The sequence below is a fragment of the Oncorhynchus nerka genome, linkage group LG9a, assembly GCF_034236695.1.
Source record: "Oncorhynchus nerka isolate Pitt River linkage group LG9a, Oner_Uvic_2.0, whole genome shotgun sequence".
Taxonomy (NCBI): Eukaryota; Metazoa; Chordata; class Actinopteri; order Salmoniformes; family Salmonidae; genus Oncorhynchus; species Oncorhynchus nerka.
In genome coordinates, this window is record NC_088404.1 from 16765194 (window position 1) to 16790441 (window position 25248).

Genomic DNA, 25248 nt, shown 5'->3' on the forward strand with positions numbered 1-25248 from the left:
ATTTCTGCAATATGATGTTTCAAATGGATGGGCTGGTGAAACGTTTCACCAAGACCCTAAAACAGATGCTAAAGAAGGGAGAGAGAGAGAGAGATGGGAGGAACTGGGACCAGCTGCTGCCCCACCTGATGTTTCCAGTATGCGAGGTACCCCAAGCATCCACGGGGTTCTCCCCCTTTGAGCTCCTGTATGGCCGTCGGCCCCGCGGGCTGCTGGACCTGGCCAAGGAGGTCTGGGAATAGCAGCCAACCCCCCTTCATAGCATAGTAGAACATGTTGAGGAGATGAGGGAGAGGATGACGGCGATTTGGCCAGTGGTGAGAGAGCACATGGCCCAGGTGCAACGTGCCCAGGAATGTGTCTACAAATGTGGGGCCTAACCACAAGAGTTCCAACCAGGTGAGAAGGTCTTGGTGCTGATCCCTACAATGGAGAATAAATTCCTGGCTACGTGGCATGGGCCCTACGATATCATTGAGCTGGTAGTCGGCTTTACCAGGTGAATTTACTGAAGAAAGGGCATGCATGCGAGGCGCTGTGCATAACGTGGACCTGGCCACAGCAGGGCCCGCCCTCAGTCGAAGTTGCAATGGGGGAAGACCTCAGCCCGACCCAACGACAAGAGCTCAGAGAGTTGGTCCAGGGTAATACGGCCGTGTTCTCCGAGGTGCCGGGGCGCAAGGATCTCGTGGAACATCATATCCACACCCATCCAGGAGAAAAAGTACGTAAACGGCCATACCAGATACCAGGGTGGCGTTCCAGCGGGAAGTGGCGACAATGCTAGAAATAGGGGTACAGGAGGAGTCACACCGTGAGTGGTCTAGGCCCATAGTGCTGGTTTCGGACGGAACCGTCTGCTTCTGTAATGACTTCCGGGGCTTGAACAAGGTCAGTTATTTCAATGCCTAACCCATGCCCCTGTTGGACGAACTGATCGACCGCTTGGGGATGGCAAGATACGTCAGCACCTTGGACCTGACGAAGGGGTACTGGCAGGTGCCACTGGCAGCGGCCTGCCGGGAGAAGATTTCTCCACCCCGGGGGGGCTATACCACTACCGGGATCTGCCTTTCGGGCTCCACAAGGCACCAGTGACCTTTCAGTGACTCATGGACCGCGTCCTGCGGTCACACAATGAGTATGCTGCTGCTTATCTGGACGACATAATTGTGCACAGTGACAGTTGGGAGTCACATCTTTGCAGGTTACAGGCAGTGGTGGATGCGCTAAGGGATGCAGGTCTGACCGCGAACCCCCACAAGTGCAAGCTGAGCTACGCCGAGGTGGAGTACCTGGGCTATCAGATCGGGAGGGGAAATGTGAAAAATCGCTGCCATTAGGGGATGGCCGGACCTCTGAACCAAGAGGCAGGTGAAGTCATTCCTGAGGTTAGCAGGGTACTACAGTAGATTTGTACCTAAATTTTCCGCAATAGCTTCTCCCCTCACAGACTTAACTTCTCTAGGGTAGGGGGCAGCATTCGGAATTTTGGATGAAAAGCATGCCCAAATTAAACGGCCAGCTACTCTGGCCCAGAAGATATGATATGCATATAACTGGTAGATGTGGATAGAAAACACTCTGAACTTTCCAAAACTGTTAAAATAGTGTCTGAGTATAACAGAACTGATTTGGCAGGCGAAAACCTGAGAAAAAGCCATTCAGGAAGTATTTTTGTTTTTGTAGTTTTCTATTCAATGCCATTACAGTATCCATTGACTTGGGACTCAATTTGCAGTTCCTATGCCTTATGCCACTAGATGTCAACAGGCTTTAGAAATTGTTTCAGGCTTGTATTCCTATAAATGAGGGAGTAAGACCAGTCCGAATGAGTGGACCCTGACGTGTCACAGAGCTTTTTCATGCACAATCCCGAGAGAGTGCATTTCTTGTTTATCTTTTATATTGACAACGTTATTATCCGGTTGAAATATTATAGATCATTTAGGCTAAAAACAACCTGAGGGTTGAATACAAATATCATTTGACATGTTTCTATGAACTTTACGGATACAATTTGGATTTTTTTTGTCTGCCTGTTTTGACTGTGTTTGAGCCTGTGGATTACTGAAGAAAATGCAAACAAAACTGAGGTTTTTGGATACAAAGTGACTTTATCAAACAAAAGGAACATATATTGAGTAAATGAATGTCTGCTGAGTGCAATCATATGAAGATCATTAAAGGTAAGGGATTAATTTTATCTCTATTTCTGAGTTTTGTAACGCTTCTGCTTGGCTGGTTACTGTTTGTAATAATTTGTCAACTGGGCTATGTTCTCAAATAATCGTAAGGTATGCTTTCGCCGTAAAGCATTTTAAAAATCTGATACCGTGGTTGGATTCACAAGAAGTTAATCTTTAAACCTATATAAAATATGTTTTGTTTTCTGAATTTTTATAAGGAGTATTTCTGTCTTTGAATTTGGCGCTCTGCAATTTCACTGGATGTTGGCCAGATGGGACGCTAGCGTCCCACATACCCTAGAGAGGTTAACAAAAGCACGACTACCCCAGACGGTGCGATGGACACAGAGGTGGCGTTCCAGGCCCTGAAGGATGCGCTATGTTCGCACCCGGTACTCGTCACCCCGGGCTTCTCAAAAAACCTCCTGGTCCAGACAGACGCAGCTGACACAGGGGTAGGAACTGTTTTGTCCCAAGAGCAGGAAGGCGAGGAGCACCCCATCATGTACGTCAGCAGGAAACTCCTCCCGAGGGAGAAGAAATACTCGATTGTCGAGAAGGAGTGCCTCGCCATGAAGTGGGCACTGGACACCCTCAAGTATTACCTCCTCGGGAGGAAGTTCACCTCTGATTACTGCCTATGCCCCCCATGTGTGGATGGCAAGAGGAAAGGACACGAATGACCTTGTCACCCGCTGGTTCCTGTCCTTACAGTGATTATCTTTCTCTGTCATCCATAGGTCGGGGGCCCAGCACAGCAATGCGGACGCCCTATCCCGGAGGGATGCAAACCTAGCCCTTAGCATGCCTCACTCTCCAGGTCCTTGAAATGCTTTCAAGCATCTTCAATGCCCTTGCTGATGGAAGGAGGTTTTCACTCAAAATCTCACGATACATGGCCCCATTCATTCTTTCCTTTACATGGATCAGTCGTCCTGGTCCCTTTGCAGAAAAACAGCCCCAAAGCATGATGTTTCCACCCCCATGCTTCACAGTAGGTATCAGCATTCTTTGTCCTCCAAACACGACGAGTTGGGTTTTTACCAAAAAGTTCTATTTTGGTTTCATCTGACCATATGACATTCTCCCAATCTTCTTCTGGATCATCCAAATGCTCTCTAGCAAACTTCAGACGGGCCTGGACATGTACTGGCTTAAGCAGGGGGACACGTCTGGCACTGCAGGATTTGAGTCCCTGGCGGCGTAGTGTGTTACTGATGGTAGGCTTTGTTACTTGGTTCTGGGATTTTTGCTCACCGTTCTTGTGATCATTTTGACCCCACAGGGTGAGATCTTGCGTGGAGCCCCAGATCGAGGGAGATTATCAGTGGTCTTGTATGTCTTCCATTTCCTAATAATTGCTCCCACAGTTGATTTCTTCAAACCAAGCTGCTTACCTATTGCAGATTCAGTCTTCCCAGCCTGGTGCAGGTCTACAATTTTGTTTCTGGTGTCCCTTGACAGCTCTTTGGTCTTGGCAATAGTGGAGTTTGGAGTGTGACTGTTTGAGGTTGTGGACAGGTGTCTTTTATACTGATAACAAGTTCAAACAGGTGCCATTAATGCAGGTAACGAGTGGAGGACAGAGGAGCCTCTTCACGGCGAGGCACTCCTTCTCGACAATCAAGTATTTCTTCTCCCTCGGGAGGAGTTTCCTGCTGACGTACATGATGGGGTGCTCCTCGCCTTCCTGCTCTTGGGACAAAACGGCTCCTACAGAGGGTAATGCATACGGCCCAGTACATCACTGGGGCCAAGCTGCCTGCCATCCAGAACCTATATAATAGGCTGTGTCAGACAAAAGCCCATAAAATTGTCAGAGACTCCAGTCACCTAAGCCAAAGACTATTTTCTCTGCTACCGCAATCATGGTACCCATTACTGATTCTAATACAACATATGTCTGTCGTTGAAATCATTATTTTAAAATGGCACACAGAAGAAGTTATAAGGATAATTGAGTTGCTAATGGCAACCTACAGTACTCCGGTCAGCCTTCAACGTGAGTTACACACTGAGAGGGGGCAGCACTAAACTAGCCTGCAACAACAGTTCCATCTTAACCGACATCATTTGGCTTTTGCGCTATTGCGTCTTCACATAGGGATGAATGGTGTCACATGATCAATGTCTTTGTTTATCCATTCGCTAGCCATATTCAGTCAATGGATTACACCTATCCACCACCCCGTCCATAACGCCCTAGAAAAACCCAAGCCTACTCAATGGTAATAGTGCTTTTCTGATGTTTTGTTTTACATTGTATTGTTTTTTGTGTTACTGGGATTAGGGCAGTATTGGGAATGAAACCCTGGTCTCAATGGGTTTTCCCTGAATATAGAAAGAATACAAATACAAAATCAAATAATAAATTATATTGCTCCATCTCACCTGGATATGGGACGTGGAACCATGGTGCGCTGGTGATGGCATCCAGGTTCACGTCAGTCCTGGCTGTGTAGCCATACTGGTCCGGCTGAGAGGGAAGGGCTTCAAAGATGGTTAGCAAAAAGCAGACCAACCAGGCACCACACATCCCAAACAAAGCCTGTGGATGAACAGAAAGGAGAAATGTGTTGTTTAGTTTACTGGTCATGCTCTAGATTGGTTTATAAATTACCTATCAAATCGTACACAATGTGTAATGGCGGATGGTTGTAAATCTGAGTCCATAGAGGTGTACTCAGGTGTTCCGCAAGGTTCTATTTTGGGCCCAGTCTTGTTCATTTTGTATATCAATAACATTGGGGATCTTATTGAAACAACGGATGTTCATTTTTATGAAGATGATACTGTTCTTTATTCAAGTGGTGATAGTTTATCTTTAGCTTTTGAAAATGCCCAAAGAGCATTTAACATCATACAACAGAATCTGTATGATTTAAAGCTGATTATAAATTCGGGTAAAACAAAATGCATGGTATTTTCAAATGCCAGGCATGTTACAAATCATGTCATTGCTACATTGGCTGGACATACTATAGCGCAAGTTAAAGTGTACAAATATTTGGGTGTGTGGGTTGACGATAAGATGAGCTTCACTGTGCATGTAGAGAACTTGACAAGGAAGCTCAAGCTGATGATAGGATTTTATTACCGGCATAAGGCTTGTTTTTCTTTTGAGGCCAGGAAGGAGCTGGTATGATGTACGTTACTGTCGGTTTTAGATTTTAATGATGTTATATACAGTGGGGCAAAAAAGTATTTAGTCAGCCACCAATTGTGCAACTTCTCTCACTTAAAAATATGAGAGAGGCCTGTAATTTTCATCACAGGTACACTTCAACTATGACAGACAAAATGAGAAAAAAAATCCAGAAAATCACATTGTAGGATTTTTTATTAATTTATTTGCAAATTGGAAAATAAGTATTTGGTCAATAACAAAAGTTTATCTCAAAACTTTGTTATATACCCTTTGTTGGCAATGACAGAGGTCAAACGTTTTCTGTAAGTTTTCACACACTGTTGCTGGTATTTTGGCCCATTCCTCCATGCAGATCTCCTCTAGAGCAGTGATGTTTTGGGGCTGTTGCTGGGCAACACAGACTTTCAACTCCCTCCAAAGATTTTCTATGGGGTTGAGATCTGGAGACTGGCTAGGCCACTCCAGGACCTTGAAATGCTTCTTACGAAGCCACTCCTTCGTTGCCCAGGCAGTGTGTTTGAGATCATTGTCATGCTGAAAGACCCAGCCACATTTCATCTTCAATGCCCTTGCTGATGGAAGGAGGTTTTCACTCAAAATCTCACGATACATGGCCCCATTCATTCTTTCCTTTACACGGATCAGTCGTCCTGGTCCCTTTGCAGAAAAACAGCCCCAAAGCATGATGTTTCCACCCCCATGCTTCACAGTAGGTATGGTGTTCTTTGGATGCAACTCAGCATTCTTTGTCCTCCAACCACGACGAGTTGAGTTTTTACCAAAAAGTTATATTTTGGTTTCATCTGACCATATGACATTCTCCCAATCTTCTTCTGGATCATCCAAATGCTCTCTAGCAAACTTCAGATGGGCCTGGACATGTACTGGCTTAAGCAGGGGGACACGTCTGGCACTGCAGGATTTGAGTCCCTGGCGGCGTAGTGTGTTACTGATGGTAGGCTTTGTTACTTTGGTCCCCCCGTGTGGTTCTGGGATTTTTGCTCACCGTTCTTGTGATCATTTTGACCCCACGGGGTGAGATCTTGCGTGGAGCCCCAGATCGAGGGAGATTATCAGTGGTCTTGTATGTCTTCCATTTCCTAATAATTGCTCCCACAGTTGATTTCTTCAAACCAAGCTGCTTACCTATTGCAGATTCAGTCTTCCCAGCCTGGTGCAGGTCTACAATTTTGTTTCTGGTGTCCTTTGACAGCTCTTTGGCCTTGGCCATAGTGGAGATTGGAGTGTGATTGTTTGAGGTTGTGGATAGGTGTCTTTTATACTGATAACAAGTTCAAACAGGTGCCATTAATACACGTAACGAGTGGAGGACAGAGGAGCCTCTTAAAGAAGTTGTTACAGGTCTGTGAGAGCCAGAAATCTTTCTTGTTTGTAGGTGACCAAATACTTATTTTCCACCATAATTTGCAAATATATTCATTAACAATCCTACAATGTGATTTTCTGGATTTTTTTTCTAATTTTGTCTCATAGTTGAAGTGTACCTATGATAAATTACAGGCCTCTCTCATATTTTTAAGTGGGAGAACTTGCACAATTGGTGGCTGACTAAATACTTTTTTGCCCCACTGTATACGCAGGCCTCAGCCACTACCCTGAGAGCACTTGATTCAGTGTATCATGCAACCCTCAGTTCATTACAAATCAGAAACATCTAACACATCATTGTGATCTCTACAGCGCTGTTGGCTGGTCGTCATTGAACTTGCGTATGCTTAAACACTGGTATACACTGATTTATAAGGCCATATTGGGTAAAATATGTTTCTCTGTTATTTTTTAGTCAGGTCAATAAATAAATACCAATTACGGTCCCTTTCTGACTTGCTTCTAACAGTACCAAAAATTAGAACAGGTCATGGTAAAAATAGTTTTGGTTACTTAGCACCGTGGTCCTGGAATTCCCTCCTGAACATTTTAAAATGTGATGATCTAGTGTTGTTGGTGGAGTTTAAACACTTGATCGATGTATATATCATAGAAGAGTGTAAATGTTTTTAGGCCAGCTGTTTTTTAGTCAAGATGTTTGTGTTTTTAATGTAATAGTTAATTGTTGTACTGTATGTGTATAGTTTTGTTTAAAGTTGTTTTGTCTGGAACGTTGTTCCCTCTGCTGCTATTGGACCAGATCTCTCTTGGAAAATAGATATTATCTCAATGAGAAAAAACCTGTATAAATAAAGGTAAAATAAAATAAATAAATAAAAAAGTTAAAACTTTGTTTCAACATATTGTTTAGTTTAGACATCTCATTAAGACATCATTTAGACACATAATTTAGAAACATCGGTTAGTTTAGACATCTCAATGAGACATATCATTTAAAAATACAATTTAGATACATTGTTTAGACATATCATTTAGTTTAGATGTCGTTTAAACTTCGTTTAGAGACATATAGTATTTATGCTGCTACATTGTGGCATGTTTTTGTTTGTTTGTAAAGTGCTGCTAGAATGTAAATGTAAGGTGTGTGCTTGTCTTGACATACAGTGCCTCTTCCATATTATCACAAGTGAACTCCAGAAGTTCCCTAGCTGCAGGGTGGAACATTCTCATTCTGATACTAAACTCTAGGCTTGTTAGGCTCTCTTACAAGCTTTTTGCTGTGATGTTGACACCTGAGTGACACTTCCCAACTGGCAAAATTTCAGTTCTATAGAGGTGCATCGAGGAGTAGATTGTGGTGTGCAAATAAGAATGACTAAACCCTGCTGTGAACTCCTTTTCATCTATGGTTTAGCTTTTTTTCTATCCCATAATTTTTTAACTTGCCTTTGGCATAGACTGTCCATTAATCATCACTCCCAAAGGAATGTATTGCTACTAAATTGGTGTTAAAAGAGAAGGCACTGAGAATGACATTCATATTATGCTTGGCTCCAAAAGTGTTATGTTCCTGTAGCGCACAGTGGGCCAGTTTCCTGGACCCAGATTAAATGTAGTCCTGGACTAAACAACAAGCTCTCACATCAGAATCAGACATTCATCCATGTTTCTCAAACGTCAAATTTAGACGTTCTTTAAAAACGTCAAATTCCAAAGTGTTTAAAGTTAAGTTTAAGCATTAACTCCACATTTTTAAGGTTAGATTTAGTCATTAACACCTATATCTTAAGGTTAGGTTTTAAATCAGAATGGTTAAGGTAAGGGTTAAGGTTTAGGATAGGCTTAAACCAAAACTCGAAAAAACTACTTTCTATCGCCGGATTTGAACATGCAACTTTTAGCACCAGAGGCAGATGCTTACGCCCATCCGCCACGTCCTAGTAAAACCCAAACCTGCAGTGGTCTAAGGCACTGCATCGCAGTACTAGCTGTGCCAATAGAGATTCTGGGTTCTAGTCCAGGCTCTGTCACAGCCGGCCGCGACCCCATGGGGGGCGCACAATTGGCCCAGCATCGTCCGGGTTAGGGGAGGGTTTGGCCCTGTGGTGGGCCCGTGCACATTGACATGGTCGCCAGGTGTACGGTGTTTCCTCTGACACATTGGTGCGGCTTTGTTGGGTTGTGTTTCGGAGGACGCATGGCTCTCAACCTTCGCCTCTCCCGAGTCTGTACAGTAAGATATTTCTGGTTTAAGTATACATTTAATTTAGAACAATAGAGTTTTTATGGTAACAGATGTATGAATGGTAACAATGTTCATACATTTTCTTATAAGAAACGCATTTTCTTTAAACAGACGTTGTTTACTGCAGGTGTTTATGCAAGGGCTACGAAGGGCTACGAAGGGCTACGAAGGGCCACAAAGTACACGCAGTCTGCGTCTGAAACGTTGTAACGTGTGCAGAATTAAAGTGTGGTTTATAAAACGGTGATGTACTGTATATATGAAGCGAGTATCTTTCAGCACAGAAAACAGGTATAGTAACTTACTGAAAACAGCTTAAAGAGAGGATACTGGAACACTTCCCACTTCTTATCCTTGTAAGCAATCAAAGGAACTTCAACTTTGCTCAGGTACTGAGAAAACAGAAGGATGAGGCACACTGTCCTGTGGGAAGGATGACAAATACAAGGATTCTCACGCACATTGGACCACCTTAAGCCAGTGGTTTCTAACCCAGGGCCACAATAACTTACACATTTGAGTAATTTAGCAGACACTCTTATCCAGAGAGATTGCAGTAGCAATCGGGGTAAAGTGTCTTGCTCAAGGGCACATCAACAGATTTTTCACCTAATCAGCTCGGGGATTCAAACCAGCGACGTTTCGGTTACTGGCCCAACACTCTTAACTGCTAGGTTACCTGTCGCCCCCATATATAGACTTGACATGTTTTCATACACATCAACTTGGAGTGAATTAGCTCGAAGAATAACATGTCATTACATGCGGTTGTGCGAGTGTGATCCCACCCTTTATTTAAGACGTTAAGACGTTGCTTAAAGCTCACAACAAAAGGGAGATTACGGCTAATCCTGGGTGATAAAACTAACTCAAATTCATAGTGTATTAAAGATAAACCCCAGAACATATTATGACAATCAAGTGCATGTTATCTTATGTAATTGTGGGATACTGATGGTAACTATTTGTAGATTGATAACAGCGCTCAGATGAGTGATAACCTGTTCACTAAATTTGCATCCCAAATGGCACCCTATTCCCTATGCGGTGCACGGGCAAAAGTAGGGCACTATATAGGGAATAGGGTGCCATTTGGGGCATATTTCCTAACACTACACTGCCTGGCCTTGGGTGCTATCGATGCCGTCTGATATTGTGACAGCTGTATGAAGCCGGTCAACGGTGTTCCCCACGATGCAGATCCTCTCGTCAACTCCCAGCACTGTTTCCAGGAATAAAGCCTATCTAATTCACTATCAATACATCCAACCATGCAACCACAGTGTTTGCCTCCATAGCAAACCTTCCCAGAACACAGGCTAGGTATGTGACCCCTATTTTCATTATTTACCTTTATTTTAACATGGAAGTCATATTGAGACTAAAGTCTCTTTTTAAAAACGAGCACTGGCCTGCGCATTACAAAACAAGTCCATCAATAGGCAAGTATAGATAAGCATAAATATACACAATATACATATTAACATACAAAACACAGTCAATTAAAACAAACACATTCTTGATGATAAAAATCAGTCAGTTGTCAGTTGTCAGATTTGCCTTAGGGACACTGAAGCATCCAGTCGAAACGTACTGTATTTTGGAGAATATTCCAAACATAGGGTACAAGGTATTAAAAGTTGATTTACCTAACACTCTAGACACACCTGTGAATGGGTTTGATAACTTGTCATTTGATGTTAGGTAAATCGGAAGTTTGTGGAGCAGAGCTTTGTAAACAAAAATAGCTTGTGACTTTAAAGCGGTCCAGCCAACCTTTGGTAAAGAATGCAGTGATGAGTAATCAAAATGTTTCCTGTGATAAAACAAAGGACACTATGATAAACAGCATCCAGGGGTTTGAGAGTAGTGGCAGCTTTGCTTCAGAGATTGACAGTTTTCCAGAATTTAGACGGATTCCCCTTACTACCAGAAAGAGTGGTTACATAATCATTTCCCCAGCACTAAAGGGCACTTGACAGAGGTTCCAATGAAGGGTGTGGATGCCTGTCTGCCAGCAGTGGAGGCAGGTGAAGGAAATGAGGATGGCTGGAATGGAATTAATGGAACGGTATCAAATGTAGACATTGGTCTAGAAGCTCAGTGGTCACTTTTGCAGCTTCCATTCATAAACCGGCACTGTCTGGCACAGCAACGACAACAGTGGCCTCCCCGTGACTCGGCTAAGCCCCTGAGCATGCAGGAGGACTCAAGATGGTAGGAGAGAGGGAGGAAAGGGGCACTAGGCTAAGTGGGATGTGGCTGATTAGTAGCCAGACATGGAGACAGGATCCCACAAGATTCTCTCACCGTAATGCATTTAGTTATGACATTATCCAGAGACGCCCACCTGCCCGCCCCTCTGTAAATAAAGACACATTTCACAGGGGTTGGGGTAGGGTTGGGTGGGGGGGGTAAGAGTTGAAGGAGAGGCTGAGCGAGGGGTGCAGTGAGTTGGCTGGTGACAGTTCTGTCTGCAGGGCACTTATTAAGATCTGAGGCGGTTGGAGCTTTGTCAGATTAACTGGTAGGGAGCAGATGTCGTCCGTTCGCTGGGCAAAGAACCTGATCAATAAATCGGAAACATTTGCTTAAATTGTCATTTGGGGATGAGAGTTGAATAGCATCACTACTGAAGTCGGGACTGAAGTTGTGTGACTTGAATCAGAATCAACTATTGTGACACAGATAAAGCCTGAACATTGGGTCAATTGAAGCTGTGTCTCCTGGGAAAATCTTTTGTTTTCTCCTTGCTTACTATGAGTTACCTCTTAGAAGAGACTGTCACATGTTCTAATGGCTTGTTTGTTAGACCACGCTGATCATATTTTGACTCATTTTAGGAAACTACTTCACAGGAGAGGCATTTGGAAGTAAACATTTGTTTATCAAAATGCGTTTTTTGGCAGAAATGCCTTCTGGAACATGTGCCTTAAAAACAAACTTGTATGCCATCTGTAAATACTGTGGTAAACCACGGGGTGTTGGATTTGAGCGCACAGGGATGGACACAGAGACAGGGAGATTCTAGTCAGAAAGCACGCCTGTATGACTAGAATCTCAACATAAAACATACATTTCAACATAAAATAAACGTAACAATAAAATAACTTTCTGGGCCACCTCCTCGTATTTGGTTCCGTGCCCCGGGAGCTTTGTTCCCGCCTCTTGGCTCACTCTCTGCCTCTCTTTTTATCTCCTACGGTGTGCCACGGTGCTCCCTATATGTGGGCTGCACTGCTGGTTGGCATTCTCCCCTAATTGCCCCTAATTTGTGCCATCAACTTAGTGACCTGCAGTGTTTGCCATTATACTCTACGCTGATGAAGACAGCTTGTCTGTAGAAATGTTGGTTATTAGGTTATTCAATTATTGCATCTGAGCTCCTAAAGTGTGCGGCTCACCTTTTCTTTTTTGAGTGTTCTACTCCACTAACCAGCACCTTGCCTAAACAGGTGTGCATTTATTTCGCCTCCAGACCTCCTGGGATACCATAATACGAATAAAATTGTTAAATTATGAGCCTAGTTGGTTTAGCCACGGAAAAAGTCAGGAACCTTCACCCTAGCCATACATGATTGGCTGAGATAATGGATGGGCTGGACATGCCGGGAGATGAGTTCAGATCGGTCTGCCATGTCTATAACATGAGCTGCTCAGTATGTGTAGGTAATCCTTTCTAACACAGCTTTTTTAAAGATATCACAAAGAACTACAAAAAAAACACCTGTCTCCGGATTATATTTATGAACTAAGGGCAACCGTGGCATCCGTAACAGAGAGGGAGAAGCGTTCATCCATGTATACAGATAAGAGAGTCTAGTTAGCTACATTTTCAGATATTATACGTTACTACTTTTGCCAGAAAGTTATTTTCTTTGCAGGTTAAGGTGTACTGTTAGCTAGCTAGCTAAAGTTAACTGGCTGGCTGGCTCACAAGCTAACGTTACGTGTATGATCTGTGTAGTAATATTATTCGTATCTCAGAGACATTTGCATTGCTAGTTAAAGCCTAATGTTAGCTAGCTAGCTAACATTGAACCTAGTTGGTTAGCTTTAGCTACCTGTAGATTCATGCATGGTAGTACCGTTATGATTTGGGATTATGGCTCATTGTCTAGCTAGCTATATGTCTAAACAAAAGACTCCACTATGCAAGGAACCATTTCATTGTACAGTTTACGCCTTCTGTGTCCTGTGCATGTTACAAATAAACATTGATTTCATTTGATATAGTGTGTGTTTGTCTGGAGAAATAAATGAAAGGTTCCATCGCTGTAGGAGCTGTATCTATTATGTTTTGTTTCGGGGCAAACCAGATCACTCAGAGTTCCATTGCAGCAATTGTGTGACCGTTCCTGGTGCAAAAACAATGTCCTATCCCGGAGCTTGAGTGAATGACATTACAAAGCTGCTCATGAATGTACCACGTCAGAACTTGGAAATCAATTCTATCGTAGTCCACGTGGGTTTTAATGACATTACGAAGGGCAGCTCTGAACAGTTGAAACTGGATTTGACTCTCTGCTACTGTAGACACTAATAAAAGACCCATCATATCTGGCCCTGTGTTCTCTCTGAATTGTGGCATTGAATGCTTTAGCGAGATTTTTTCTCTTCCCAACTGGCTGCGTGATTATTGCAGCTTCATGGGTGTAACTTTTGTTGACAATTTTGATACCTTTTGGAAACAAAACACGTCTTATAAGTCGTTTTGGATCCACCTAAATCATTTGGGTTCCTGGATGCTTTCACAGCATTATAGAGACAATGAATGATCAATGACCCGTGCCCAGCTCAGTTAATCCCTATCATTGTGACACTGAGTTGTCATGAATCTTCAGTAAATGTACATTATACCATGGGCATTGGTAGACACAATGTAAGTACCCTAATTTATGTCCCTCTAACTGCCCTGAATGCCTCTGCTGATCCTACAGCTATTGTATGCAGTAATCATGTGCCTATGAACCAGATGTATACTGTTAACACTGAGCTGGTGTGCCATAGTAGGAAGTCCACTGTGTGCAGCTCACCCTGCACGAACATAAATAACATGAACACATCTACATCTGCTAAGCTTCCTAGTAAAGCAATGAAAATAAGTAAGCATCCCAGAAGAAAAGTGCACAAAATAGCCCACATTAACACAGCTTAAGAAACAAGGTTCATGAAATCAATTATTTCATAGTAACAGATGAAATTGATATTCTGACTATCTCTGAAACTCACTTAGATAATACCTTTGATACAGTGGTAGCAATACATGTTTATAAGATCTACAGAAATGCCAAAGGTGGAGGTGTGGCCAATTGTATTCAGAACCACATTCCTGTAAAGCTTAGAGAGGATTTCATGTTAAATACTGTTGAAGTAATATGGGTACAAGTTTATCTACCTCGCCTAAAACCCATTCTCGTGGGAAGCTGCTATAGGCCACCAAGTGCTAACAGTCAGTATCTGGATAAAATGTGTGAAATGCTTGATAGTGTATGTGATATCAACAGAGAGGTATATTTGCTGGGTAATGTAAATATTGACTGGTTTTCATCAAGCTGCTCACTCAAGAGAAAGCTTCAAACTGTAACCAGTGCATGTAACCTGGTTCAGGTCATCAGTCAACCTACCAGGAATGAAATCATCAACATGTATTGATCACATCTTTACTAATGCTGCAGAAATGTATTTGAAAGCAGTTTCCAGATCCATCAGATGTAGTGATCACAATATAGTATCCATATCTAGGAAAAATATCATTCAAAAGGCTGGGTCTAATATAGTGTACAAGAGATCATACAGTACGTTTTGTAGTGATTCCTATGTTGTTTGGTCTGTTGTGTGTAATGAGGAGCAAACAGACGCTGCACTTGACACATTTATGAAATTGCTTATTCCAGTTACACACCCGTTAAGAAAATGACTGTAAAAACTGTTAAATCTCCATGGATTGATGAGGAATTTAAAAATTGTATGGCTGAGAGGGATTAGACAAAAGGAATGGCAAGTAAGTCTGGCTGCACAATGGATTGGCAAACGGATTGCAAATTGAGAAATCATGTGACTAAACTAAATAAAAAGAAGAAGGTACTATAAAAAAAACAAAGAAACTATGAAACAAAGATAAATTGCATAAAGAATGATAGTAAAACATGTTGGAGCACCTTAAATGACATTTTGGGGAAAAACGGCAAACTCAGCTCCATTATTCATTGTATCAAATGGCTCATTCGTCACAAAACCAACTACTTTAATGATTTTTTCATTGTCAAGATTAGCTAATTTAGGCATGACATGCCAGCAATGAATACTGACACTACACATCCAAGTATATCTGACCAAATTATGAAAGACAAGCATTGTAATTTTGAATTCCGTAAAGTGAAAAAATGATTGTTGTCTATCAACAATGACAAGCTACCGGGGTCTGACAACTTGGATGGGAAATTACTGAGGAAAATAGAGGACGATTTTCAATGTAAGCCTACTAGAAAGTGTGTGCCCTCAGGCCTGGAGGGAAGTAAAAGTAATTCCGCTACCTAAGAATAGTAAAGCCCCATTTACTGGCTCAAATAGCCGACCAATCAGCCTGTTACCAACCTTTAGTAAACTTTTGGAAAAATTGTGTTTGAGCAGATACAATGCTATTTTACAGTAAAAAATGTCCTTCCGTTTCAGCATGCATAAACGGAAGGACATTCAACATGCACAGCACTTACACAAATGACTGATGATTGGCTAGAGCAATTGAAGACAAAAAGATTGTGGGGCTGTTTTTTTATACTTCAGTATGGCTTTTGACATGAATTGATCATAGTTTGCTGATGGAAAAACATATGTGTTATGGCTTTACACTCCTATCTATCCACTATATTGTGGATAGATAGTTACCCGTCTAAAAAAACACAGATGGTGTTCTTTAATGGAAGCCTCTCCAACATAATCCAGTTAGAATCAGGAATTCCCCAGTAAAGCTGTCTAGGCCCCTTACTTTTTTCAATCTTTGAGTAAAGCCAGTGTGTCTGAATGCGTATGACTGAACATACAGCGACTGAAATGACTGCAACACATAATTAACAAAGAGCTGCAGTTAGTTTCAGAATGGGTGAAAAGGAATGTTAGTCCTAAATGTTTCTGAAACTAAAAGCATTGTATTTGGGACAAATCATTCACTAAACCTCAACTAAATCTTGTAATAAATCATGTGGAAATTGAGCAAGTTGAGGTGACTAAACTGCTTGGAGTTATCCTGGATTGTAAACGGTCATGGTCAAAAGATATTGATACCACCCACCTGCCTCCTCATGTGTATGACCTTCTGCCTGCCCCTGGACCCAGCTACCTGCCTTCTCCTGTGTATGACCTTCTGCCTGCCCCTGGACCCAGCTACCTGCCTTCTCCTGTGTATGACCTTCTGCCTGCCCCTGGACCCAGCTACCTGCCTTCTCCTGTGTATGACCTTCTGCCTGCCCCTGGACCCAGCTACCTGCCTTCTCCTGTGTATGACCTTCTGCCTGCCCCTGGACCCAGCTACCTGCCTCCTCCTGTGTATGACCTTCTGCCTGCCCCTGGACCCAGCTACCTGCCTCCTCCTGTGTATGACCTTCTGCCTGCCCCTGGACCCAGCTACCTGCCTTCTCCCGTGGGCCTTTGCAATAAACACTTACTGCGCCCTGCGCTTGAAACCAGCTCTCTGTCTCCCCTCTGTGTTTATTACAGTTTTTGAAATTGTATAACTGCCCTAATTTTGCTTTACACCGGGAAGAGTAGCTGCCTTGGCAGCAGCAAATGGAGATCCATAATAAATACAAATACCAGAGACGGTAATGTGAAGAACAACATGACCTGCATCAATGACAAATTAGGATATAACGTTAGGCCAACGAGACAGTGTCCAAGTTCTAAAGCTCTGCTTTCATTTTGTCACACTCTCAACCGTAAGATATTTTCTGTAATTAGATCGCCATTTAACTTGTAAATAATGATCTTGTAGTGAGATTATTTTCCTGAAATAATGAATACAAATGAGCTAAAGTTAAGACATTGTCAGCTATATGATATAGCCATTATTTGAACTGGCTATCCAGCTAACTTGACGTTGGTTAGCTAGCTAACAAGCTAGAAATAAGCCAAAACATTGTTTAGAAAGTTGCTTTCAGTTGCCTGGTTTGCTAGATTTACATAATACTAAATACATTTTTAAATGGATGGGTTTATTGGTGTTAAAATACACCAGTCATGCAATTTTGGACCACCAGGCTGCTGATGTAATGTAGCTTGTTTTTGTGTATAATCTTTCATAACGACAAGTTTGATGTCAATATAATTTTATTTGACTTTTAACTAGGCAAGTCAGTTAAGAATGCATTCTTATTTACCAATGACGGCCTACACTGGCCAAACCCTCCCCTAACCCGGAAGGTGCTGAGTCAGTTGTGCGCCACCTTATGGGACTCCCGATCACAGCCAGTTGTTATACAGTCCGGGATCAAACCAGGGTCTGTACTGACACCTCTAGGACTGAGATGTCGTGCCTTAGACAGCTGCTCCACTCGGAAGCCCTAAAAACAATGATGTCACTGAGACAACTGTATACAGACATGTCGATAGACAAAGTATAAACCATTCTTGAAAGCTTTGGTTGTTTAGTGTCACACCCTGATCTGTTTTACCGGGCTTCAAATCAAATCCAATGTTATTTGTCACATGCACATGGTTAGCATTTCGCTACACTCGCTTGTGCTTCTAGTTCCGACCATGCAGTAATATCTAACAAGTAATCTAACAATTTCACAACAACTACCTTATACACACAAGTGTAAAGGAATTAATAAGAACATGTACATAAAAATATATGGATGAGCGATGGCCGAACGGCATAGGCAAGATGCAGTAGATGGTATAGAGTACAGTATATACCTATGAGATGAGTAATGTAGGGTATGTAAACATTATATAAAGTGTCATTGTTTAAAGTGACTAGTGATACATTTATTACATCCAATTTTTTATTATTAAAGTGGCTAGAGATTTGAGTCAGTATGTTGGCAGCAGCCACTCAATGTTAGTGATGGCTGTTTAACAGTCTGATAGCCTTGAGATAGAAGCTGTTTTTTAGTCTCTCGGTCCCTGCTTTGATGCACCTGTACTGACCTCGCCTTCTGGATGATAGCGGGGTGAACAGGCAGTGGCTCGGGTGGTTGTTGTCCTTGATGCACTTTTTGGCCTTCCTGTAACATCGGGTGGTGTAGGTGTCCAGGTGGACAGGTAGTTTGCCCCCAGTGATGCGTTGTGCAGACCTCACTACCCTCTAGAGAGCCTTACGGTTGTGGGCGGAGCAGTTGCCGTACCAGGTGGTGATACAGCCCGACAGGATGCTCCCGATTGTGCATCTGTAAAAGTTTGTGAGTGTTTTTGGTGACAAGCCAAATTTAATCAGCCTCCTGAGGTTGAAGAGGAGCTGCTGCGCCTTCTTCACCACACTGTCTGTGTGTGTGGACCATTTCAGTTTGTCCGTGATGTGTACGCCGATGAACTTAACTTTCCACCCTCTCCACTACTGTCCCGTCGATGTGGATAGGGGGCTGCTCCCTCTGCTGTTTCCTGAAGTCCATAATCGTCTCTATTGATTTGTTGACATTGAGTGTGAAGTTATTTTCCTGACACCACACTCCGAGGGCCCTCACCTCCTCCCTGTAGGCTGTTTCGTCGTCGTTGATAATCAAGCCTACCACTGTATTGTCATCTGCAAACATGATGATTGAGTTGGAGGCGTGCATGGCCACGCAGTCATCGGTGAACAAGGAGTACAGGAGAGGGCTGAGAATGCACCCTTGTGGGGCCCCAGTGTTGAGGATCAGTGGGGTGGAGGTGTTGTTTCCTACCCTCACCACCTGGGGGCGGCCCGTCAGGACGTCCAGGACCCAGTTGCACAGGGCGGGGTTGAGACCCAGGGTCTCAAGCTTAATGACGAGTTTGGAGAGTACTATGGTGTTAAATGCTGAGCTGTAGTCGATGAACACCATTCTTACATAGGTATTCCTCTTGTCCAGATGGGTTATGGCAGTGTGCAGTGTGATTGCGATTGTGTTGTCTGTGGACCTATTGGGGCGGTAAGCAAATTGGAGTGGGTCTAGAGTGTCAGGTTGGGTGGAGGTGATATGGTCCTTGACTAGTCTCTCAAAGCACTTCATGATGACGGAAGTGAGTGCTACGGGGCGATAGTCATTTAGCTCAGTTACCTTAGCTTTCTTGGGAACAGGAACTATGGTGGCCCTCTTGAAACATGTGGGAACAGCAGACTGGGATAGGGATTGTTTGAATATGTCCGTTAACACACCAGCCAGCTGGTCTGCGCATACTCTGAGGATGCGGCTAGGGATGCCGTCTGGGCCGGCAGCCTTGCGAGGGTTAAACACATTTAAATGTTTTACTCACGTTCGCTGAAGTGAAGGAGCGTCCGCAGGTTTTGGTGGCGGGCCGTGTCAGTGGCACTGGATTGTCCTCAAAGCGAGCAAAGAAGTTATTTAGTTTGTCTGGGAGCAAGACATTGGGGTTCGCGACGGGGCTGGTTTTCTTTTTGTAGTCCGTGATTGACTGTAGACCCTGCCACATACCCCTCGTGTCTTAGCCGTTGAATTGCGACTCTACTTTGTCTTTATACTGACACTTAGCTTGTTTGATTGCCTTGCGTAGGGAATAGCTCCTCTGTTTTGTCTTTGGTCATGTTTCCGGTCGCCTTGCCCTGATTAAAAGCAGTGGTTCGTGCTTTCAGTTTTGCGCGAATGCTGCCATCAATCTACGATTTCTGGGTTTTAATAGTCGCTGTGGGTACAACATCACCAATGCACTTGCTAATAAACTCGCTCCACGAATCAGCGTATTCATCAATGTTATTTTACGACGATATGCGGAACATATCCCAGTCCAAGTGATCGCAGCAATCTTGAAGCATGGAATCCGATTGGTCGGACCAGCGTTGAACAGACCTGAGCACGGGCGTTTCCTGTTTTAGTTTCTGTCTATAGGCTGGGAGCAGCAAAATGGAGTCATGGTTAGATTTTCCGAAAGGAGGGCGGGGGAGGGCTTGTATGCTTCGCGGAAGTTAGAGTAACAATGATCCAGGGTTTTGCCAGCCTGGGTCGCGCATTCGATATGCTGATCAAATTTAGGGAGCCTTGTTTTCAGATTAGCCTCCCCAGCTACAATAAATACAGCCTCAGGATATGTGGTGTCCAGTTTACATAGAGTTTGTCTCCACCCCACTCCAGGTGTCGTCAATCTTCCCAATTGTCCCCCAGTGTATTTATACCTGTGTTCTCTGTTTGTCTGTTGCCAGTTCATTTTTTTTGTGAAACCTACCAGCGGTTTTCCCCTTGCTCCTGTCTGTTCTAGTTCCTGTTTTTCTCGGTTTTGATCATTCTGCCTGCCTGCCTGCTTACTTACTGACTTTATTGTCCCCATAGGGAAATTTTGTTGCAGTGTCATGTACACATTTAAAATTAAATACAAAACAAAATTGACAATACAACTTTCATAACAGTTACATAGCAATAAGAAATTATATATAATAATAATAAAAAATAAATTAAAAAAAGACTAGCCTGGTGGCCTTATGGAATTAGCCCGAGCTATTTAGGAGGGATATCACACCTGGCACAAATGATTGTCTAGTTCTGTTTTTCCTGCTGAGGGGTGCCCTATACCTGCGCCCAGAGGGGAGTAGTTTAAAGTCTAGGTACAGAGGGTGGCTTGGGTCTAAAATGATTATGTGAGCCTTACGGAGGGCCCTGACCTTAAAGATCTCATCCAGGCCTGACTGTTTGACTCCAATTATCTTGCTTGCTGTGGTAATAATCCTTCTCAACATATTTATCTGGCTGACAGTGGCATTGCCAAACCAACCAACAATACAAAAGTTAAAATACTCTCAATAAAAGATTTGTAAAACAGAGTCAATATAGTACAGTCTACATTAAAAGATCCCAGCTTGTAGATCAGGTCTGTACATTTACTCCACTGAAGCTTATTGTCCAAGAGGACACCCAGATATTTGTATTCCTCAAAAATGTCAATATTCTGACCTCTGATAGATGTTGCAGAGGTAGGTGTTGTACGCTTCCTGAAGTCTATGCACATCTCTTTGGTCTTGTTGGTATTGAGGACCAAGTGGGATTCCTCACACCACTCTTAAAAGTCATCTAGGACCGGGCCATGATGTTCCTCGTCATCATGCAACAGGCTGATCAAGGCAGTGTCATCAGCGAACTTAACGAGGTGTCTGTCAATATGGGAACTAGTACAACTATTAGTGTACAAGATGTACAGGAGTGGGGACAAAACACATCCCTGAGGAGAGCCTGTGTTGGTATTGCGTATATCCGACATGTGGGGACCTATTTTGACTCGCTGTGAGCATGGCTCAGGAAGTCCAACAGCCACAAAACCAGCCCCCCATCTAAGGAGAAGTCCCAAAAGAGTCACTGTGCCAGAATGTAAGGCTGGATTGTATTGAAGGCAGAAGAAAAGTCAACAAACAGAACCCTGACATGGGATTTGGCACCCTCTAGATATCTATAGACCATGTAATGGAGGGTAAGAATGGCATCATCAACTCCTCTGGTAGGCTGATATGCAAACTGAACTGGGTCGAGAAGCTTCTGAGTGACACTGAGAATATGACTTTTCACAATTTTCTCAAGGCATTTCATTACTAAGAATGTCAAGGCGACAGGGTGGTAGTCATTCAGCACAGAGGGATTAGATGCTTTAGGAATTTGTATAATTATTGAGATTTTCCACAATACTGGCACATGTTGCTGGTTCTATACTTTGCCACACCACACTAGATTATTGACCCCTGCCTGCTCTGACCTTGAGACTGTCTGCCGTTCTGGATCTTTTGCACTCTATCTGGATTACCAACCTCTGCCTGCCCTTGACCATTTTGCCTGCCACTGTACTAGTAATAAACTGTTGTTACTTCAACACTGTTTGCATCTGGGTCTTACCTGAAACGCGATAGTTTAGTACACTACCGTACTCACTCTGTTTAGCACATGGCCTTATATGTGAAAGGATGGGGGGGGTTAAGGCTTAAGAGGGTGTGAACAATTGTTATGCCCTGACCATAGACAGCTGTTTATTCTCTGTTGGTTGGGGCGTGATAGTGACTAGGGTGGGTCATCTAGGTGATTAATGGTTTATGTTGGCCTGGTATGGTTCCCAATTAGAGACAGTTGTTTATCGTTGACTCTGATGGGGGATCATATTTAGGCAGCCATTTCCTCATTGTGCTTTGTGGGATCTTGTCTACAGATAGTTGCCTGTGTGCAAACCAGTAGCAGCATGTTTCGTTTGTGCTTGTTTGTTTTGTTAGTGAGTTTCTATTAATTAAAATATGTGGAACTCTATGCACGCTGCACCATGGTCGTCTCATTATGACTATCGTGACAACAATGCTGAATGGGAGTAGACAAAGAGCTCTCCAGTAGGTGTACTCAAATATTCACAGGCAATTTTCTCAAAGTTTATCAACCTTTCAAGCAGAATTACTTTCCCATTGTTCCTCAACTGTAGTGTATGATATACAATTTTCTAGCTCTGAGTCTCTACTTTTATCCAATGTAAAAAACACTATTTAAAATGTTACATAAGACAGAATCGAGCCTGTCGGTCACATATTTGGTTTTGCATTCAAAAGGCTACAAAAACAGAGCGTATATAGACCTACAAGAAGGCTTGGTCATTGTCAGGCCCCTCTTATTATTAATGGTTTGCTCACCTCAAGGTTGCATTGGTCACAGAACAAGTGTCAAATTATCTGAACATTGAGTGCTGTGGCGCCAAGTGAAGCCTCGAGCAACCTGTTCAAAACCTCTGCACACCTCCATTGAATATACAACAACAGTGAAAGTCAGTTTTCACAGGAATATTGCAAAATGCCTTTTACTCACAGGGCAGCTATTCCCCAGTGGGCCCCAGATTTCTTCCCGGCTTCTATGAAGAGTGAGAGGCCAATGAGGTTGATGGTGGGAGCGATGGCCAGGGGCCCGATAAACTTCAGCACCAGACCAACTAGACCTGACAAGCCCAGTACTAGCTGGAGCAGGGAAGACACCAAGATGGCCCCCTGGATCTGTGAATGACAAGGCAAAGAGATTAGCGTGAGACTGGATTAGCTTTATTCTCTGGAAGCTAATGTATTTCCTATGTAAGAGGGTTGGTTATGTTTCCACTTGCCACTGCAGCAATAAACTTAGTGTACAAAACATTATAAACACCTGCTTTTTCCATAACATAGACTGGCTAGGTGAATCCAGGTGAAAGCTATGATCCCTTATTGATGTCACCTGTTAATCCACCTGTTAATCCACCTGTCACCTCTTAATCCAATGTAGATGAAGCGAAGGAGAAGGGTTAAATAAAGATTTTTAAGCCTTGAGACAATTGCGAAATGGATGGTGTACAGTATGTGTGCCATTCAGACAGTGAATGGACAAGACAACATATTTAAGTGCCTTTGAACGGGTATGGTAATAGGTGCCAGGCGCACTGGTTCGAGTGTGTGAAGAACTGAAAAGCTGCTGGGTTTTTCCAGCGCAACAGTTTCCTGGTTGTATTAAGTATGGCCCACCACCCACTGGACATTGAGCCAACTTGACACAACTGTGGGAAGCATTGGAGTCAACATTGGCCAGCATCCCTGTGGAACTCTTTCGCCATTGGTCATGTTTACAGATAGAGGGCGACTGCAAACTTCAATAAATCCCAGTCTGATATTGACATGCAAGTGGTAGGTCACGTTCTAAAATAGTGCATTCTAATGACGTATTTACAATGTGTACGAGTTCACCATGTACATGTCCTGATGTATATACAGTGCCTTCAGAAAGTATTCCCACCCCTTTACTTTTTCCACATTTTGTTGTGTTGTTACAGCCTGAATTTCTATTATATTGAGATTTTGTGTCGTCGATCTACACACAATAACCCATAATGTCAAAGTGGAATTTTGTTAGTATATATTTTTTTTATTAATACAAAATTAAAAGCTGAAATTTCTTGAGTCAATAAGTATTCAATCCCTTTTTCATGATAAGCCTAAATAAGTTCAGGAGTAAAAATGAGCTTAACAAATCACATAATAAGTTGCATGAACTCATTCCGTGTTCAATAATAGTGTTCAACATGATTTTTGAATAACTACCTCATCTCTGTACCCCACACATACAATTATCTGTAAGGTCCCTCAATCAAGTAGTGAATTTCAAGCACAGATTCAACAACAAAGACCAGGGAGGTTTTTCAATACCTCGCAAAGAAGTTCACCGATTGGTAGATGTGTTTCAAAAATGTAAAAAATAAGTAGACGCTGAATGTCCCTTTGAGCATGGTGAAGTTATTAATTAGGCCTTGGATGGTGTATCAATACGGGGCGGCAGGTAGCCTGGTGGTTAGAGCGTTGGACTAGTAACCAAAGATCAAGATCAAATCCCTGAGCCGAAAAGTTACAAATATGTCGTTCTGCCCCTGAACAAGGCAGTTAACCCACTGTTCCTAGGCTGTCAATGAAAATAAGACTTTGTTCTTAACTAGTTAAATAAAAATAAATACACCCAGTCACTACAAAGATACAGGCGTCCTTCCTACCTCAGTTGTCGAAGAGGAAGTAAACTGCTTTGGGATTTGACCAATGTTGATTTAAAAACAGTTACAGAGTGTAATGGTTGTAATATGAGAAAACTGAGGATGGATCAACAACATTGTAGTTACTCCACAATACTAACATAAATGACAGAGTGAAAAGAAGGAAGCATATACAGAATAAAAATATTACAAAACATGCATACTGTTTGCAACAAGGCACTTTGGCAATACTGAACAAAATATTGGACAAAGAAATGAACTTTTTGTCCTGAATATAAAGTGTTTTGTTCGGGGCAAATCCAACACAACAAATCACTGAGTACCACTCTTCATATTTTCAAGCATAGTGCTGGCTGCATGATGTTATTTGTATGCCTGTCATCGGCAAGGAATAAGGATTTGTTTTAGGATAAAAAGAAAAAGGAATACAGGTATAAGCACAGGCAAAATCCAAGAGAAACACCTGATTTCAGTCTGCTTTCTAACAGACACTGGGAGACTAATTCATCTTTCAGAAGAACAATAACCTAAAACACAAGGCCAAATGAACACTGGAATCACTTACCAAGACAACATTGATACCGGAGCGCCAAGTCTAGGACCAAAAGGCTCCTTATAACAGCTAGAACCCCAAAGCCATAAGACTTCTGAACAACTAATCAAATGGCCAC

At 42.8% G+C, this 25248-nt stretch overlaps 1 protein-coding gene across 1 annotated transcript in view; it reads right to left on the reverse strand.

Moving 5' to 3' along the window:
• si:dkey-106n21.1 (solute carrier family 23 member 2) overlaps positions 1–25248 on the reverse strand; it is a 67789-nt gene that overhangs the window by 13148 nt on the left and 29393 nt on the right. Inside the window, exons 5-7 of the mRNA XM_029667429.2 lie at positions 22885–23066; positions 9238–9355; positions 4581–4737 (exon numbers count right to left, since the gene is read on the reverse strand). Coding sequence (XP_029523289.1) covers positions 4581–4737; positions 9238–9355; positions 22885–23066 — 457 coding nt within the window. The remainder of the gene's footprint in view (positions 1–4580; positions 4738–9237; positions 9356–22884; positions 23067–25248) is intronic.